The 21551-nt window shown below is 35.2% G+C and overlaps 1 protein-coding gene across 1 annotated transcript in view; it reads right to left on the bottom strand.

Moving 5' to 3' along the window:
* LOC138149810 (lipase member I-like) overlaps positions 1-21551 on the bottom strand; it is a 48243-nt gene that overhangs the window by 19314 nt on the left and 7378 nt on the right. The window contains exons 2-6 of the mRNA XM_069073061.1: positions 15794-15902; positions 6838-6939; positions 5421-5510; positions 2195-2362; positions 1539-1634 (exon numbers count right to left, since the gene is read on the bottom strand). Of these exons, the coding sequence (XP_068929162.1) occupies positions 1539-1634; positions 2195-2362; positions 5421-5510; positions 6838-6939; positions 15794-15902 (565 nt within the window). The remainder of the gene's footprint in view (positions 1-1538; positions 1635-2194; positions 2363-5420; positions 5511-6837; positions 6940-15793; positions 15903-21551) is intronic.

Consider the following 21551-nt stretch of genomic DNA (forward strand, 5'->3'; position numbering starts at 1 on the left):
TACATAAGTCCAGTCAAAATCACACACACGTACGTATCAACGCAGCATACATACATGGCACAATGCATGTCCATCCATGTTTAAATGTGAGAATGTTTGCATATGTATAATTTGTTAGTGAAAATGCTCTGATGTAGCATGAAATTCTATTGTGACATGGATTTACTAGTTGGTGGATATTTGCATTCAATGATAGCAGATAGCATAAGACTCCCAGTCTTCCTAACTTGTTTAGTTGTGAACTTCCCCGTTTGATTGTAATCTCCTTCACAACAGGTAGTATCTTTTGTTTTGCATTGTAACCTCAGCACTTAGCATAATTATTGACCCATGGCATTTAATAAATGCTAACTGACTAAGTGTGACTACTCAATATCTCCATAGTGATGCCTGTACAAAAATAATCACTGTTCCTATGGAACTCTCTTTCTAACATTGTTTTGCTTAATTTCATTTCTTCATGGAACACTAATGACCAATGTTTGCTTCGTTAGTACTTTGCTCCAATTTCACATGTTCACCTATTAGACTTCTAGAACTTAATTCATTATCTTTTCCCCAAGCCTTGCTTTCTTTCTAACTTTCCTGTTACTGTGGAGGGTAAAATCGTCTTCCAAATTTCTCAGGCTTACCATCTAAGAGTCATCCTCAACTTATCACTGCCCATATACTTTATGTTGGTAAACCCTATCAATTTTATTTTCACAGGATCTATTACATATGTCCCCATTTCTCCTCATGATGCTGCCATAAACCTGGTACAAACCCTCATCATTTCATGCCTAAACTATTGCTAATGCTGTAACTCCTTCTCTGCTCTTTCCTCTCGCCAGTCTGTTCACTTAGCAAATTGATTTTCCTGAAGCACAGATCTGTGCTTATTCAATAAACTTCAGTTTCTCATTATCACATCGTGGATCAATGATAAAATGTAAAGTTTGATTTTTAAACTTCATCACGACTGCCTCCTGCCTTTCTAGGCTTCTTATATTTTACTCCACATGTTCAGAAATCCAGTGACACTGTCCTCCTTGATATTCCTGGAACAAGACATTCTATAACTTTACATATTCATTGACTGTCATCAGTATCTGGAATGCTTTACTCATCTCTACCTCCTGACAACCTTCACGTCTTTGTTAAATTCCTACTACTTGTAAGGACCTTTGCTAGTCCTTCTTAATGCTAGCACTTTCCCTCTGGAATTATCTCTAATTGATCCCATATCTATTTTGTTTTTATATAATTGTTTGCACATTGTTTCCTCCATTGGATTATAAGCTCCTTGAAGGCATGGACTTTGTTTCCCCATGACTTAACACAGTGTCTGGCACATAATAAGCATTTAATAGATACCTGTTGACTTCATTTTGTCCAGAGACAATGAAATATCATTCACTTGCATAATGCAATCTTTATAGTACCAAAACTATCATAAAAGAGCATGTTACAGTTAGGATGGCAGAAGGTTAAACCTTCACAATGAAATGCAAATTAAAATACAAATAGCTATTTTTCCCCATAATATAACCACTTACAACAGAATGGTTCCTTTGGTGAAGTATCAAAAAAAGCATTTAACCCAAGAGGCTTCCTTTCAATGATATGGTTTTTCCAATGATCAGCATAATAACCTGCAAAGTGAATTATAAGATAGAATACATGAGGTAGAATTCTTGAAGAAGGAAAAAAAAAGCATGAGGGAAATCCTCTTCAGATTTTACAGTGGCTCGCAAAAATATTTTATTCCCTACTTTCACAACTCCCTCTACATTGTGAACATATAATCTATATGTCAAAGTATTTGCCCGTTATTGTTTTTTAAACCTGATACTGTGCTGGTTTCTAATGGAAATAAATCAGCTGGTCCATATGTGTTTTATGTCACAAGCCAAATTAACCCACAAATACAGTGATGTGGCCTTTCCCATTCTCCCGACATTAGGCCCAATCCTGTATTTTGAAGAAGAAATACTTCATCACCTCCAACAAAGATCCTGGAAATCTCTGAAAGGGATAAAATTATTCTGTTGCCTCAGAGAACATCAAACAATTAGTGTAAGAGTCTTTTTGACTCTATATAAGACATTTGTAACTAGGTAAAATCCAGAAATACAAATCTTCCCTTAGAGATAGAAATGTTGGTACCAATATTTTCATTATCACCAAATTATTGATCCTACATAGCTCTTACCTGTTATGGGGCAGAAACTAAATCCAAAGGCTTCACAGTCAATACATTTGCCATTTCTGTACTCTTCGTATGAATTACAAGGATATGCAGTCAGATTGCACTTTCTTGACAAAGATGAGAGGAATAAAAAAATCGCTCTTTGATGGCTGCATTTTATATAAGAGAGTCCTTAATGATTAAAACCAAAGAAAAGAAATTGAGATATGTTTTATACCACTTCAATAATCATCTACCTAGGGGTAGCTAGGTGGTAGAGTGAATAGAGCACCAGCCCTGGAGTCTAGAGGACCTGAGTTCAAATCTGAACTCAGACATGTAACACAAAAACTGACCTTGGGCAAGTCACTTAACCCCAATTGCCCTCCAAAAAGCAAAATAATAATAATAATCTACCTAAAATGTAGCCGATATGTGTGTGTTAGGAGTGTCGCTTACCTATAATCTGGCATTGATAACATTGCAGAAGCCCTGAGCAAGACTCCAACACATCAACCGGTCTATCATATCCTATCTGTTAAGCTCCCATGCCTACAGAAAAATGTCTATGTATTAAGAGTCAGGGCTTACTTTAAAACTACTGCTCTCCAACTGTAACAAGCTGAAATTTTCTTCCTTGCCAGACTCTTTCAGTGGGAATCTAAAGGAATTTGCTGTTGCTGTTACTTAGTTATTCAGTTAGATCTGGCTCTTTGTGACACCATGGACTATAGCATGCCAATGCTGTCCATGGGGTTCTCTTGGCAAAGATCCTGGAGTGGTTTGCCATTTCCTTCTGCAGTAGATTAAGGCAAACAGAGGTTAAGTATCTTTCCTAGGATCACAGAGCTAGTAAGTGTCTGTGGCCAGATTTGAATTCAGGTCTTCCTGACTCTAGGCCCACCACCCTATTTACTGAGCCACCTAGCTGCCTCATAGAAATTAAATTATACCTGTTCATTATTCAATGCCAACGTTTGTTCAAGAAATGATTTTGAATTTCAAAATATTATTCTATGTAACTTTTTTTTTTTGCTTTTTGGAGGGCAGTTGGGGTTAAGTGACTTGCCCAAGGTCACACAGCTAGTTGGTTTTTTTGTTTTTTGGCGTATGTTAAGTGTTTGAGGCTGCATCCGAACCCAGGTCCTCCTGACTCCAGGGCTGGTACTCTATTCACTGCGCCACCTAGCTGCCCCTCTATGTAACTCTTGAGGTAGTAAAAATTGAGTTCAGATACATTTTAAGGATTGATCTAAGTATCTAATCATTATTTGTAATATAGTTTCTCAGGGATTTTTCTTTTAGTATATATAGATTAATAAGGAAGAGGAAAGGTTCAGGTACATAAAAGAGTCCAGAGGTCAGCTGACAAGTAACACACACATATACATATATACACACATGCATCTATACATACGTATACACACATATACATACATGTATATACAGACACATATACACACATATGTCAATAAGCATGGGAAGATGTTCCAGGCATCTCCAAACCATGCTGCCTATCCCCCTCCCTTCAGTATCATCTCCTGTCCACCAACCTGGAACTCTTCTCCAAAGATCCCATGCTCTTATAGGGGAGATTTCTCCCTAAACTAAGCCTCGGCATCATTTCCCTGGTATTATGCTTCAAACAGCCTAACCGCCATTTCCGCACTTGTCACTATGGGAGGGTGTATTTCACACTTGAGACAAAAAGAGAAACAAGCATAATGCCATGGACTTATTTCCTCCCTGACCTCACTGTCCTTCCTCTCCCCAAACTTTGTAACCATTGAGCATTCAATGTAGGACAACAATGTAACATGGAGCCTCAGAAAATACTCTTACTTTCCAATGATCTAGGAAATTCATTTAGGCAAAAGTTACTCAAAAGATTTGAATGATTGAAACCCTGTGAATGTCCCTGTGATGATGGTGATTATGATAACAATGTTGGTCAAATTTGGGCATTCATTACCATGCTATGCTTTAGTATAGACTATTCAGTTATTTCATTTATGTCCCATGTGTCTTCATGACCCCCATTTGGGATTTTCTTGGCAGAGATAATGTTGGTTTGCCATTTCCTTCTCCAGATCATTTTTCAGATGAGAAAACTGAGACAAACAGGGGTTAATGACTCACCCAGGGTCACCCAGTTAGTAATTATCTGAGGCTAGATTTGAACACAGGGCTTCTTGATTCTAAGCCCAGTCCTCTTTTCACTGCCCCACCTAGCTGCCCCATAGTTCAGACTACTACCAATGAAACAAATGTTAAACATTTATTGAGTGCTTATTATATGCCAGACTCTGAAGTGTTGTGTAAATTGTCTGAGACAAGCAATAATTTGATATGGTTTAATTTTATAGTAATGGTTATATTATGAGCATCTAAGGATACTATTCAGGCTTGTAATATCTGACAGATGAAATTGCATTTAGTTAATTTTCCCCATCTTTAATTAGTTATCTGCCATTTGATTACTGGACTTCATCTCATATGCAAATGTTCCATTTTTCCCTTCTTTATGCTTTTAATTTGATGGATTTTGATAATGCAAGAATTGTAAGTCTTAAAGAACATACTTATGTCCTCATACCAGCTATAGTGAAGAGTTTCAAGGATGAAGCACAGGCTTCTTAAAGGTGGAAGAACAGAAAAAAAGATCAGTTAAAAAAGAGTGCTATGAAAAAAAAAATAATGCTTGTGCCTACCAAGAAAATACAAAGACTGGAATGCTGAAAATTGGTACTGACAAAACTCACATTTTTATTGAAATCTATGTGAAAACCCTTCTCTGAAGTCTGGTAAGCATTTTGATCTAGGTATGTTTATCAACTTTAAAATATCCTCTCCCAAAATTTTTAGGGATATCTTTTAGTTGTGTTGGGCAATAAATGGTGGAAATATTGTCCCCATTGAAAGAGTAATGAACTTCAATAAATGTATCAATATACTGGGAAAAAAAACCAATGGCATCATGATTAGTTGATCTAACTTCATAGCTTAATTTTGCTGTTTTCCACTTTTGCTGTTAATGAATCTTTTGGGGCCTCCTATCTCTACAAAATGGAGTCAGACTAGATTTATCAGAGTTTTTTTCAGCTCTGCTATTTTAAAAATTTCTTTGAAGTTTTAGCATACTTTCCTTAGTTATAACAACTTCATAGGTGTCAATTTCTCACATGATTATGAATATTTTTTCTTTCTAAAATTAGATAACATTTTTCAGTTAAAATTGCAAAAGATCTACCTGAAAATATTGATTTAGGGCAGCCAGGTTGTTTTTTTCCTCCATTAGGATAAAAATCTATATGTCCAACAGAGTGAGTGATTCCAAGACCTAAAGATAAACCATTTAGGAGCTATAAGATATACATGATGCAGTAGTACAGTATGCAGAAAACCCTGTCATCTTAGATTTGTTCGGATATTTGGATAACACTTATAACCAAAAAATGAACAAAAATTATGTGTCCAAGAAAGAATCCCATGGTCCCTGTCTATTGTAAAACAAGTCCTTGGCACATTGAAAATATCATACCTATTCATAAGAATCCTTAGTGAAGGAATTTGGGTAATTAAAGACAAGAGACTCACATGTTTTCTTTGAAAACTGAGGCAATATTCTGCCATCTCCAACCTTGTAATGTATCTTTTGTTTTCCATTATCTTTCAAATATAATTGATAAAGGGGTCAAGTATCACACATCACTTTCATGCCAAATAAGCTATAAAATATTATACATACACCTCTTTTTGCACGTATATGTATTTGTGTATTTATGTATATATGTATAAGTACATAGGTGTGCATATGTCTATATACGTATATACAAAGGAAGAGAACTGGTAACCATGACAAGATCAACAAAAACTGACATAAAGACAATTTCTAAAAAGAGTGCCAAATACACATTTATTTTGCATTTTAGTTATGATCTGACCATCGAAGATTGTTTTTGTTAAGACTTTACGTGTTGTTTAGTGTCACCTGCCATGGAGATAATAAACTGATATACAAATACAAAATATATAAATATAAACACACACATATGTACATATATGTGTATGTATACAATCTACTTACATGAGCAAAAGCCTTTTGTAGGGCTACATGCCAAGACTATCGAAAATTTGAGTCATGAGATTTAGGCAAGAGGACGGGATATTGTCCTAGATGTGTAGCTCACATGAACACAGAAAACAAAGAATAGGGGTGAACAAGTACTTCTCTGTATGAAGCAATGTAAAGGGTGAAACATCTCAGGGACTGCTGTTAGGTCTAGTCTTACTTAATATCATTATGCATAATTCAGAATGGGAAGTATACAGGGATCAAAGAAGTGTGTAGATGAAGTTAAATATTTTCTAAAGTACATGAGTGTTATTGGAATGAATGGTAAAAATACCTCCTAAGAAAGCTAAAATTCAATTCAGATCAGTACTTTTACTAAACATTCTGTTCTAGGGATTGACAATACAAAAATCAAAAGTGAAATGGTCTTTATATTCAGAAGGAGGTGACAGGGTATGCTAATTTAACCCTAGAATAACAAATTAAATTTCATTCCACCCACCAACTCTCTTTTTTCTCTTTTCATATCTCCAACTGTTTTTCTTCCTAATCACATTCAAAGGAAATGAAAAAATAATCAAGTTATTATTACCATTAGCATCAGAATGGATGACATCAACAAATGTTGCATCTGTATAATCTAATCTCATTTTTACTGGCACATTATTGAAACCTGGTCCTGCTGGGTCAATGCCTGAAATGTCAGAAAGAAGTTATCATTCTAACAGTCAAGTTTGACTTCAGCATTCAGAAGAATGGGAAGTTGAATATTAGTTATATCAATATAGAATAGAAAAAAAGAAATAAAAACATATAATAAACTTAAACATTGGAACTTAAATAAAAAGTTGAAAAAAAGCGTATTGTGTGCATTGCAGAACATAAGAGAGGATTCAAAATATGTAACAATAGATTTTCATTTCAAGAAAGGCTATATGATGAATAATACTCATGTTGAGAATTGTCCATCTTTTCTTTGCTTCCTTGTGAGTTTTCTTTTGTTCTCTGCTATGTACTTTTTAAAACTTTGTTCTTTTTTCTCTTCCCCCCAAACTTCCCCCAGAAGGCTACAATAAAGTTTAGATATGTTTCTCTATGGCTATAGCTATATACATACACACATACACAGTCATCTACTTTCCCAAACCTATTCTACTCCTGACCTTTTTTATGTATGATTATATCTCTTGTTTCCTATCCCTTCTCTCTCCTCTACTTTACTTCTACCCACTACCATGCCCTCCTATGACTTGCCTACCCCCTCCAAGGATGCCTCCCCTATTCTCCCATTCCCATAAATCTAAGAACCTTTCTCTATCCCTATTTTACCTGTTCCCTCACTTTCCCTCTAAAGATCCCTCCCTTGTCCTCTCCTCCCTTCCCTATGCCCCTACCATTTTATTTCTTCTGCATTTAGAAGACTTTTGTATTCTTCTAAATACATATGTGTTGTTCCCTCTTAAACCCATTCCTGATGAAACTAGGTTACTAGAACTATCCCATCTAATTTCTCTGTTATCAATTCTCCCTTTTGCACCACAAATAATTACTCTTTAAGTTGTTCTTAAATGGTTTTACTTTTTAAATTCATAGCATTCTCAGGTTTACCCCAATCTTTCTTATAAACTACCCAATTATCAATAAGAATCTTAAACATCCATTTTATATATATAAAAACCAAACAGTCTGCCCTTATGGGTCCCTGATATTCAGTCTGTTATATGCCTTATATTTCTCTTGGTTCCTATATGTTGATTTTCTATTAAGTTCAAGATTTTTTTAAAACAAAGTCTGAGAGTTTATCAGATGTCCTTTTTTCTGTTCAGGATAATATCTAACTTTACAGTGTATGATATTTTTGTCTGGAGCCCCACTTCTTTTGCTGTTCTATAAGTTGTGTTCAAAGATCTACAATCCTTTAATGCATCTGCTGCTAGGTTTTGTGTAATACTAATTATGGCATCATCATATTTAAATTGTTTTAATCTTGATGCTTTTGCTATTTTTTCTTTGAGCTGAGGGTTTCAAAATTTTACTATGGTATTCTTATGGGTTTTCCACATAGGATCTCTTTTAAGTGGTGATTGATGGATTTTTTTCTATTTCTACTTTCTCCCCTTGTTCTAGTGCTTCAGGACAGTTTTTAAAATTATTTCTTATATTATTGTATCAAGATTATTTTTTTGATCTTAACTTTTAGTTAGTCCAATTATTTTTAAATTTTCTCTTCTTGATCTATTCTCCAAATCTGTTGTTTTTCTTAAGTTTTACTTTTCCTTCTATTTTTTCATTATTCATATTTTGTTTAATCATTTCTTGTTCTCTTAAAATTTCACTGGCTTCACTTTGCCCATTCTAATTTTCTTTATTTTTTTTAGGGGGGAAGGTAGGGCAATTGGGGTTAAGTGACTCGCCCAAGGTCACACAGCTAGTTTTTGTGTTAAGTATCTGAGGCCGGATTGGAACTGAAGTCCTCCTGACTCTAGGGCTGGTGCTCTATACACTGTGCCACCTAGTCGCCCCTCAATTCTAATTTTCAAGGTGTCATTTGGTTTTTGAAGTCTTTTTGAAGATCTACGAATTCTTTTTGGGCAGGCGACCATCTGACGTCACTCTTGGGACGTTTCTTTTCTTCATCTGAGGATGAACCCTGGTCATTTCTCTTCCCATAATAGGTTTCTAAAGTTGGATTCTTTCTCCTTTGCCTGTGAATTATTTTTGTGGTGATATCCTAATTATTTGTAGTCACCTCTAGCCCTGGAGTATGGGAAATGGTGCCTCTTGCCCCAGAACTTCAGTTCTTCACTTTAGCCTGAGATCAAATCGAAACTTGCAACCTCCGGTAAGTGCCCACAGCCAGGGGCTTTCTGCGTCACTGCTTCTGCACCCATAATTGTGTGCTAGTGCCTTCTTCCCCTGCTGCTCTTGGAGACACAGCTGGGTCTGGCATTCCTGGCCAGCAAAGGTTCCCTCGATGTTCCCAGGCTCAGACGACAAACTCCCCTCACCATCCGGGGTGGGGGTAGTGGTGGTAAAAGTTCCAGTGGTTGGGGTTGAGGTAGCCTCTCAAGCCAACTAAGCCCAGGGCTTGCTGTTTCTTGTTTAAGAGGCTAGTCACTGGCGATTAAAACAGAACACAGCCTGGAGGTGTTTATTCTTCCCGGGGACCAAACCCCTTCTTGGGATTTTTCTTCTGACTTTCTCAAATTGTTTCAGGAGGACAAAGGTTATGCCCCTATTCTTATATATCTCCAGCCACACTTTGTTCGTAGTAAGGTGCTATTTTAAATCTTTTGTGGGGGAAAATCTTGAGAACTCGGAATTTTCTGACCTACTCAACCATCTTCCCAGAATTCTCTCTCTGATAATGTCTTTAAAAGGAAAAATGAAATGTGAATGAGTAACTTCATTCTATAAATGTTTTGTTATTAGTTCCCTGTGAAGCTGATTTTAAAAATCACCTTGCCTACTTAATCACCAAGAAAAAGCATCATTTTTTAAACTTTCTATTACTTTTCTTTTTTATTTATTTTTCTTTATATTTTTAAGCAATTGGGGTTAAGTAACTTGCTCAAGGTTACACGGCCAGGTGTTTCTGGGTGGGTGCTAAGTGTCTGAGCCCGGGATTCGATCTCCAGGTCTTCTCAACACTGGGGCCGGTGCTCTTACTCGCTGTGCTACCTGGCCGCCCCTACTTTTCTTTTTTAAATTTTATTTTTAATTTATGGAATAAAATAAACATTCCCATAATATAGTACAATAAAAAAAGATGATTGCATATGAAACTGCAAATCTCCAATGCACAACTTGCTATTCCTTTCGAATATACAACAAAATTATCTTGTAAATTGTTTTCCTTCCCTCCCCTCTCCCCTATCCTATAGAGGGCTAATATTAGATGTGAAAACATTTGGGAGTTGGATAAATAAGTGATTTTCCTAAGCAAGCATTTGAAAGTGTAATGTTAATGGGATTTAAATCTTCCCTGTCCATTAATAGACCTCACCTGGAGCCTATTAAAGGAAGCTTGCTTAGGGGAGGCTTGCTTGTACCGTAGGAAGGCTTTCTCATCTTTTGCTAATTTCTAATTAGGTGCTGAGTCTGAAGGGTTGTGATGCCCTTCCAGCTTTGAGTAGTGAATACTCTGAGTTGGTATTTTGTTTTGGGGGCTTCCTTATGAAAAGGATCTTGTGGTTGCCTGGTCAAGATTGTGAGTGGCCACATGTTCAGAGCTCCCAGACTGCTCAGATGTAAAGGTTCCAGGAATGAATGCAAAGTGTATAATTGATTCAGGCATTCAGAGCCCTGTCTGTTGGTCCTTATTTCTTTGCTTGTATTTTCTCTGAAATTCAGGGTGCTGATTTTTCCCCTGAAATAGTGAATGTGATTAAGAAAAATTGTTGACCCCTTAAACAGCTATATTTCCTACTAAAGCAGATCTAAGAACCTATGCTAGCAGTCATTCTGGGTATGCCAGTGTGGTTGCCACTTCAGAAAGTGGGATTTATCTCAATTACCTACTGACCTTAGTCTGATCCAGGAAAGTTAAGTGGAGATTGGCAAATCTAGGACATTATAACCATTGAATCTGGAAACTAGTTGTGAGGCTCAGCTGAGATAGTGGGATACAAATGAACTGCAAATGTGTTTGAAAATGACCAAGGTTTCCTATCGGTCCCTAAGGCAGCACAGCACACATCTTGGGAGCAGGCCAAATAGCTGATAAGAGTTTTGACTGCTGTGTTGGATAATACATTAGCACAAAATCCATATATTCTGTAAATCATTAGTAATGTGCTTAAGACATTTTATGAACATTTGTTGAATGATTCTTTTGTTTTATGTTATTTCCTTCAATTGTCGTAAAATTCCTTTCACAAAACCTATGTCAGGTGAACTAAGGGGCAGAGGGCTTCATCCCTAGATTTAGGACTCCAAATCCAACAATCTTTCCACTTTACCAACCTACTTCATATATTTTTCAGACAAATTGCTGCCCAACCTTGCCTCCTCAATCTCATACCATCAAAGTTAATCTTTTAAAAATTCAATTATAATAATTTAACTGTAACCCTTACAAATTTTGAAAATTACATTCAACCCAATGATCTTTTGAATTCCGATTGCTTTCCAGTGTGCTTGCTATCTTCGCCAGTTTTCTGTCATCTTCAATTTTTATAAGTATCTATGCCTGTACCAAAATTATTAAAATAAAATTTTAAACAGCACAAGGACTGGCATAAATCCTTTCGACAATACTCTGGAATCCTCCTTCCAAACTGATATTGAATCACTCACAACTCTTTTTGGGATCTGGCAATTTAATCAGCTTAAAATCCAACTGAGTTGATTTCAACTAGTCTATATATTCCCACCAAGAACAATGAAAAATTGCCAGATATTTTGCTAGAATCAGTTAAAGTGCATCTATAGCATTTTACTGATCTACCCAGTCTAATAGCTTCGGTTATTTTTTTTTAATCTTGTTTTGTTTTTTGAGGCAATCAAGGTTAAGTGACTTGTCCAGGTCAAACAATAAGTGTCTGAAGCTAGATTTGAACTCAGGGTTCTCCTGAATTCAGGACTGGTGCTTGATCCACTGTCTCACCTAGCTGTTTTTTTTTTTTTAAAAAAGAGAAAAGCCATAAGGGTAGTATAGCATCACCTCTTCTTGATGAGTCTTCTGGCTCTTTGTGAGCACCATTTCCTTCTTAAACACCCACTGACGATCCCTATAATCATCCATTCTAGAATTTTACTAAGAAGTGAAGTCAAACTCAGTGTTGTAGTCTTTTCTTTGAAAACTGAAGCCATATTTCCTTATCTCCAGTCTTAGAAAACTTACTGTCTTCTCCTGTTTTCTATAATCTTTCAGGCATCTCTGACAGTGTGTCAAGAACCACATCTGGCTATTCCTTTCTGCACCTGGGTATATAGCTCATCTGGTCCAGGTGGCTAGAACTCATGAAGGGCAACTGAGGCATTCTTTTATTTTCTTATGTATCAACTTCCTATTAACTATTTTTAGTCTGGTCATTCCAATTTAATACTCATTCTTCTTGAGAGAAAACTAAAATAAAAATAAGAATTATGTAAATTTTTATTTTTTAAATCTTTGCTTATCAGTCTTTCATCTACAGCAAGTAGTAGTATGGTTTCTTCTGTGATCCTTCTCTTTTTGCTATTTTACAGATCATCATCCATCTACCTCTTGTCATCCTATAGGAGGCTTGTCTGTGCTCTCACATAGTACTTCTAAAAGGACCACCCTAAGGTCCTGGAGGTCTTAATCTGGGTCTTATGATATCTTTGCATATATCTTTGCTCAACTTGGGCAGTCCGTCTGTTTTCTCTTATTCTTACTACCACCACAGTACTTTTTCCCATAATGTATTTCCTGAATGACATACTTAATTAAAACATATTTTTATTTATTTCGTTAACCATTTTCCAATTATATGGAAAAACATTAATTTTTAAAGTTTTGAGTTCCAAATTCCCTCACAAATGTCCCCCCCCCACTTGAGAAGGCAAACGAGTTGATATCAGTTATACATGTGAAGTCATGCAAAACATATTTCCACATTAGACATATTGAAAAAGAAAAGAGACTTAAGAAGAAGAAAAATAAAGAAAGTTTGAAAAGCAAGCTTCAATGTGCATTCAGAATTGATTCGTTCTGTCTCTGGAAGGACATAGCATTTTTCACCAGTGGTCCTTTGGAATTACTTTGGATCATTGTCTTGATCAGAGAAGCTAAATCTTTCACAGTTGATTGTTCTTCCAATATTGTTATTACTGCATACAATCTCCTGGTTCTTCATACTTCACTTTGCATGAGTTCATATAATTTTCCTATGTTTATTATTATTTTTAGCAATCAGGGTTAAGTAACTTGCTCAAGGTTACACAGCCAGTTTTTGTTCTGGGTGTGGTGCTAAGTATCTGAGCCCAGATTCGATCTCAGGTCATCCTGACTCTGGGGCCGGTACTCCTACTCACTAAGCCACTTGGCCGTCCCGTTTCTTATGTTTTTATGAAACCATACTGCTGGTCATTTCTTATAGCATGATAGCATTCCATCCCAAATGATGGTTCTCACCTTGATTTCCAGTCATTTGCCACCACAAAAAGAGCTGCTATAAATATGTTTGTACAAATAAGTCCTTTTCCTTTTTTTATCTCTTTGGTATACGGACCTAGTAGTGGTATTGCTGGGTCAAAGGGCACATACAGTTTGATAGCCCTTTGGGCATAGTTCCAAATTATTCTTCAGAATGGTTAGACTAGCTCACAACTCCACCAACAGTACATTATTGTCCCAGTTTTGTCACATTCCCTCCAGTGTTTGTCATTTTCCTTTTTCTGTCATTTTAGCTAATCTTCCAGGAATGAGGTAATATTTCAAAGTTGTTTTAATTTGTATTTCTCTCATCAGTAGTAATTTAGAGCATTTTATGTGATTATCAAAAGCCTTGATTTCTCCAGAAAGCTGCTTATTCATATCCTTGGACTATTTAAAAACTGACGAAAAGGGGTATGACTGAAGAAGCTGAGGTATATGAATATAATATTGTGAAACAAGAAATGATGAACAGACAGATTTAAGAAAATCCTGGAAAGACTCATATGAACCAAAGCAAAGTGAAAAATGAGCAGAACCAGGAAAGTATTGTACACAGTCTCAGCAACACTATGTGATGATTAACTGTGAATGACTCAACTCTTCACAATGACACAATGTCCAAGACAAGTACAAAGAACTCATGAAGGAACATGCTATCCATAGCCAGATAAAGAACTGATAGGGGTCTGAATGCAGATCGAAGCATATTTTTTCTACTTACTTTATTGTTTCTTGTGTTTTTCTTTATCTGTTTCTTCTTTCACAACTGTGAAATATTTTTTTACATGGAAATATTTTTTACATGATAGCACATGCATAAACTATATCAAAATGCCTACCACTTTCAGAAGAGGGTAGAGTAAGGAAAGAGAGATGGAGAAGAATTTGGCACTCGAAATCTTGTAGAAATGAATGCTAAAAAAATTTTCTTGACAGGTTACTGGGGAAAATAAAATAAAATACTATAAAAAGAATAAAAATTGGGGAATAGCTCTTATATTTATATATGTGGCTCAGTGAATTTGAGAAATGAAGCATTTAGCAGAAAAACCTGTAAAATTTTCTTCCCCGTTTCTTTCTAATATATGCTACATTACTTTTGTTTATACAAAAGTCTTCCAACATAATCAAAAGAATAAATATACGAACTATCTCATTGCGGAAAAAATACTGACCTGAAAAATAGATCAAGGGGAAATAATCTTAAAAATGATTTGACTACTGGAAAGCTATGATCAAAAAAAGAGCTTAGATATCATATTTCAATTAATTAAGAATAATTGTCGTGATATTCTAGAACCAGAGGGCATAATAGAAATTGAAATAACCCACTTATCACCACCTGAAAGAAATCTCAAAATGAAAACTCCCAGGAATATTATAGCCAAATCTCAGAGCTTCCAGTAAAGGAGAAAAACCTTGCCCAAGATCACACAATTTGAACTAGGGCCTTTTTAACTCCAGGGCCAATACTTTATCCATTGTGTTCCTTAGCTCTTCAATGTGCTGTCATTCCCATTAGAATGTGAATTCCTTGAGAGTTGGGGAGTGTCTTATTTTTTATATATGTCTCCAGTGCTTTGCACATAGTAAGTGCTTCATTCATTCAAATATTGCTTTGTAAAATGAAAGAAAGGATAATTGACAACCTCTAAGGACCCTTTCAACTTTTAAACTATGATTCTGTGAGTTCAGTAAGTGGTCGGGTCCTCAAAGATATCTCATCGTGACATGACGATAACCCTGTTTTCTCAGAATGTCTATTGTTGATTATAAGCTCTGTAACATTACCAAGTGGAAAAGAGTTCTGAGTACAGGCCTGTTTCAGACACCTAATTCAGTTGAGAAAAGGTCATTACCTGAATAAAGTTTGGACCCTAGATGATCACTATTTTTTCACCACAGCAGATGATGACAACGATCTACCAAGGTATTACGTTGTAGTTATAAGGGTGGAGTAAGGTGCTAAGAGTGCGGGGGTGGGGTGGAGGTGTGGTCATTCAGTCAATAAGCATTTTTTTAAAGCTTTAGTATTTGGCGAAAGAAAGTATATACGAATTAGCTACATTATGAGTAACATGTTTCTCATGTGCTTTCACGTGTTTAAAGGCCCAAACTCGTTCCCCTATTTATCTAAAGAGCAGCAGCCTGGAAATTTGGACCCGCTATTTCACAAACATACTACTCTTCTGTTTTCTGATCTTTGCTTTTGCTACAGTAGGATTTACTTGTTAGAAAGCAAAGCTCACTTAATATATTGATAACTTTTAATTTTCAAAAAACCCTTTCATGGAAAATAATGGAGACAATAAATTTCAATATTTGTACCCTTATTTTAAAATTTACTTTTTGAACAATAAATGGAATAACTCCTGGTGTTTAAAGGTATGCTTTGATTAGCAATTCCATTTAAATTACTTACCAGTAATTCTACCAAGTAAACCTCCAAATTGGTTTCCAAGATATCCTGCTATATGAGCCCCAAGGCTCACTCCTATGAAATGGAAAGATTGAAGAGAAATTCCATATTTCTGTAATTAAAAATGCATCATTATGATTTATATAAATACTAAGATATATAGCTTGATAAAAAAAATTGTCTTAAGTTCCAAGACTTAAATACCCATCACTTCTCCATTTTAATTCCAAATACAAATTACAGCATCAGAACACCCTCTTCTCACTTCTATTAATAGCCATGCTTTCAGTGTCCTAGCATCTTTATTGGATACCACCTCAGCCACCATTAGCATTGTCATTTGGAAGTGTTCTACCTTCAAGATCTCAATCTTTTAAATTTCCTTCTGACCCTTCTATACTTCTGTAGATCAGGCCTGGTACCCTACTGGCTTTGTTCTTCCTTCCTCATAGCTGTGTGCTCTTTTACTCCCTAATATTCTCTCTTCTATCATCCCTGGCCTCTCTACGAAACCTTTACTCCCATAATTATCTATATCAATATCATTTTCCCTAGCAACCTAGGATGTCTCAATGCTTAACATTCTATCATAATTGTTAGTCATATATTTGTCATTACAATGAGCTAAATATGCTGACTATAGCAGTAAGACAAGAAAAAAACATCAAGGGAACAAACATAGGCAAAGAAAAATAATATTACTCTTTGCAGATGGTAAGACAGTTTATTTAGAGAATCTTCTAAGAACTAATTGAATTGATCAGCCAAGATGCAAGATGTAAAATAAAATTGTACAAATCTTCTGTATTTCTATATATTACAAAAATATATAACAAGAAAGAAATTCCTATTGAATTAGAAAGAGACAATTTTAAATCCTGACTAGTCTACATATGGGACACAAGACATATGGGAACACAATTTTAAGACATTCTTCACACAAAAACAGATCCAAATAAATGGAGCAATGATAATTGCTCATGGAGAGAATGAATCATTATAATAAAAACGACTATACTATCTAAATTAATTTATTTACTCAGTTCCGTATTAACCAAACTACCAAAGGATTACCACATAGAAGTAAAAAAAAACATAATAAAAATTTATTTGCATGAACAAAAGATCAAGATTATCAGGAAACTAATAAAAAATACAAAAGAAGAGAGCCTAGCTGGACCAGTTCTCAAACTATACTACAAAGCCATAATCATCAAAATGATGGGGCACTTGATCCTAAGTAGATAAGTTGATCAACAGAACAGTTTAGATACACAATATATTGAAGTAAGTGAGCACAGTACCATTGTGTTTGCTATTTCAAAAGATCCCAGCCATTGGGGCAAGAACTCATTATTCAGCAAAGCCCACTCACAAAATGGGAAAACAGTCTGACAGAAACTATGTAGAGACCAACATGTCACAGTGTAAACAAATAGGTCCATGATTTATGCATAAAGGGTGATATCACAAACAAATTTGAGGAACAGGTAACCAATTCCCTGTCAGATATATGAGTATTATAAAAGTTCATGATCAACTAAGGGAGGTTCATAGGAAATAAAACAATTTTGATTACATAAAATTAATTTTTTTTTGCAAAATAAAATAAATGTAGTGAAAATTAGAAAAGAAGGAGGAGATTGGGGAAAATGTGCACAATAAGTTTCTCAGATAATGGCCTCATTTCTTTTTTTTTTTTACTTTTTTTAATTTGTTTGTTTCCTTTTAATTTACAGGATTCAATTCCACAATTCCTTGAATTTCACATTTTGTCCCCCTACCTCCCCTCCCCCCCCATGGCATCTTATAATCAAGTATAGGATCTGTAGATACTTTCACATTATACAATGGTCAGGTTATAAGGATGGATTGTACCAGCTAGGATGAAAAATGGTATAGAGGACATAAAATCAAATAAGAGAACAAAAAAGATCAGGTATTTTGCTTCCACCTGGATATAAATTTAGTTCTTTCTAGTTCTTTCTCTGGATGCACATTTTTCTCTCCATCATGCGTCTTTTGGGATTGACTTATATCCCTGCATTGTTGAGAAGAGTCCAGTCTATCAAAGTTGGTCATCACACATATGTTGTGTCCGTAATTGTGTACAAATTCCTCCTGGTTCTACTCTTCTCACTCAGCATCAGTTCTTTTAAGCCTCTCCAGGTAAATATGAAGACCGCCTGCTCCCCATTTCTTATAACGCAATAATATTCCATAACATGCATATACCACAACTTGTTCAGCCATTCCCCAATTGATGGACACCCCCTTAATTTCCAATTCTTTGCCACAACAAAAAGAGCTGCTATAAACATTTTTGTACATATGGGTCTTTCTCCCATTTCTATGATCTCTTTGGGATATAACTCTAGGAGTGGTATTGCTGGACCAAAGGGTATGAAAGTATTTATAGTCCTTTGGGCATAGTTCCAGATTGCTCTCCAGAAAGGCTGGATCAGTTCACAGCTCCACCAACAATGCATTAGTGTTCCAGTTTGCCCACATCCTCTCCAGCATTTGTCATTTTCCTGTTTTGTCATCTTAGCCAATCTGACTGGTGAGATGTGGTATCTCAGAGTTGTTTTGATTTGCATTTCTCTAATACCAATAGTGAATTAGAGCATTTCTTCATGTGCTTATAGATAGCTTTAATTTCTTTCTCTGAAAACTGCCTGTTCATATCCTTTGACCATTTATCAATTGGGGAATGACTTGTATTCTTATAAATTTGACTCAGTTCTCTGTATATTTTAGAGATGAGTCCTTTGTCAGAGACATAGGTTGTAAAGATTCTTTCCCAATTTCCCACCTCCCTCTTAATCTTGGTTACATTGGCTTTATTTGTACAGAAACTTTTCAATTTAATGTAGTCAAAATTATCCATTTTACATTTTATAATGTTCTCTAATTCCTTGTTTCGTCATAAAGTCATTCCCTCTCCACAAGTCTGATAGGTAAACTATTCCTTGTTTTAGCAGACTGCTTACAATATCAACCTTTATACCTAGATCATGAACCCATGTAGACTTGATTTTGGTATATGGTGTTAGATAATGGTCTATGTCAAGTTTCTGCCATACTACATTCCAGTTATCCCAGCAGTTTTTGTCAAATAGTGAGTGCTTATCCCAAAAACCAGGGTCTGGGGGTTTATCAAACAATACATTACTGTAGTCATTGACTTCTGAATTTCGTGTGCCTAATCTATTCCATCGATCCACTCCTCTATTCCTAAGCCAGTACCAAGTAGTTTTGATGACTGCTGCTTTATAGTACAGATTGAAATCTGGTAAAGCTAGTCCACCTTCCCTAGCATTTTTTTTCATTAATTCCTTTGATATTCTAGACCGTTTATTCTTCCAGATGAATTTTGTTACTATTTTTTCTAACTCTATAAAGTAGTTTTTTGGTAAATTAATTGGTATGGCACTAAATATATAATTTAATTTAGGTAAAATTGTCATTTTTATTATATTAGCTCGACCCAGCCATGAGCAATTGATATTTTTCCAATTAGTTAGATCTGACTTTATTTGTGTGAAAAGTGTTTTGTAGTTATGATCATACAGGTCCTGGGTTTGTTTTGGCAGGTAGATTCCCAAATATTTTATCATGTCTACAGTAACTTTAAATGGGATTTCTCTTTCTACTTCTTGCTGTTGAATTTCATTGGAAATATATAGAAATGCTGAGGATTTATGTGGGTTTATTTTATATCCTGCAACTTTGCCAAATTTATTTATTGTCTCAAGCAGTTTTTTACTTGAATCTCTAGGATTCTCTAAGTATATCATCATATCATCTGCAAAGAGTGATAGCTTGGTCTCTTCTTTGCCTAACTTGATTCCTTTGATTTCTTTTTCTTCTCTAATTGCTACTGCTAACATTTCTAGTACCAGATTGAATAAGAGAGTTGATAGTGGACACCCTTGTTTCACCCCTGATCTTATGGGAAATGCTTCCAGTTTCTCCCCATTACATATAATACTTGCTGATGGCTTTAAATAGATGCTACCTATTATTTTAAGGAAGGCTCCATTTATTCCTATACTTTCTAATGTTTTTAATAGGAATGGATGTTGTATTTTGTCAAAAGCCTTTTCTGCATCTATTGAGATGATCATGTGGTTTCTGCTAGTTTTATTGTTGATATGATCAATTATACTGATGGTTTTCCTAATATTAAACCATCCTTGCATTCCTGGAATAAATCCTACCTGATCAAAGTGTATTATTCTTGAGATAAGTTGCTGTAGTCTTTTGGCTAGTATTTTATTTAGAATTTTTGCATCTATATTCATGAGGGAGATTGGTCTATAATTTTCTTTCTCTGTTTTATCTCTTCCTGATTTAGGTATCAGTACCATATCTGTGTCATAAAAAGAATTTGGTATGACTCCTTCTTCACTAATTTTCCCAAATAATTTGTAGAGTATTGGAATCAATTGTTCTTTAAATGTTTGGTAGAATTCACTAGTGAATCCATCTGGCCCTGGAGATTTTTTCCTAGGGAGGTGACTGATGGCTTGTTCAATTTCTTTTTCTGAGATGGGATTATTTAAGTAATTTACTTCCTGTTCAGTTAATCTGGGCAATTTGTATGTTTCTAAATATTCATCCATTTCCCTAAGATTGTCAAATTTATGTGCATACAATTGGGAAAAATAATTCCTAATTATTGTTTTGATTTCCTCTTCATTGGAGGTAGATTCACCCTTTTCATTTTTGATACTCATAATTTGGTTTTCTTCTTTCTTTTTTTTTTATCATATTGACTAAGGGTCTATCAATTTTGTTGTTTTTTTCATAAAACCAGCTCTTGGTTTTATTTATTAGTTCAATAGTTTTCTTGATTTCAATTTTATTAATCTCTCCTTTAGTCTTCAATATTTCTAGTTTAGTATTTAATTGGGGATTTTGAATTTGTTCTTTTTCTAGGTTTTTTAATTGCATGCCCAATTCGTTGAGCTCCCTTTTCTCTAATTTAATCACGTATGCACTCAGGGATATAAAACTTCCCCTAAGAACTGCCTTTAATGTATCCCACAGATTTTGGTATGTTGTCTCATTATTATCATTCTCTTGAATGAAATTACTGATTGTTTCTATAATATCTTGTTTGACCCACTCATTCTTTAGGATCAAATTGTTTAATTTCCAGTTAGTTTTTAGTCTGTCTTTCCCTGGCCCTTTATTGCATATAATTTTTATTGCATCATGATCTGAGAATGATGCGTTTAATATTTCTGCCTTACTGCCTAGAATTGTAAGGTTTTTATGCCCTAGAACATGGTCAATTTTTGAATATGTGCCATGAACCGCTGAGAAGAAAGTATATTCCTTTTTATCCCCATTCAGTTTTCTCCAGAGATCTATCATACCTATCCTCTCTAAAATCCTGTTCACCTCCTTAATTTCTTTCTTGTTTATTTTGAGGTTGGATTTATCAAGTTCAGATAGGCGGAGATTAAGGTCTCCCATTAGTATACTTTTGCTATCTATTTCTTCCTCTATTTCCTTTACCTTCACCTCTAGGAATTTGGATGCTACATCACTTGGTGCATATATGTTAAGTAGTGATATTGCTTCATTCTTGATGGTGCCTTTTAACAGGATATAGTTTCCTTCCTTATCTCTTTTAATTAGGTCAATTTTGCATTTGCTTTATCTGAGATAAGGATTGCTACCCCTGCTTTTTTTTACTTTAGCTGAGGCATGATATATTTTACTCCAACCTTTTACCTTTATCTTGTGT

This window comes from Petaurus breviceps, unplaced genomic scaffold (assembly GCF_028583685.1).
Source record: "Petaurus breviceps papuanus isolate PSGF00001 unplaced genomic scaffold, PetGlider_PUasm1.0 90849, whole genome shotgun sequence".
Classification (NCBI taxonomy): Eukaryota; Metazoa; Chordata; class Mammalia; order Diprotodontia; family Petauridae; genus Petaurus; species Petaurus breviceps.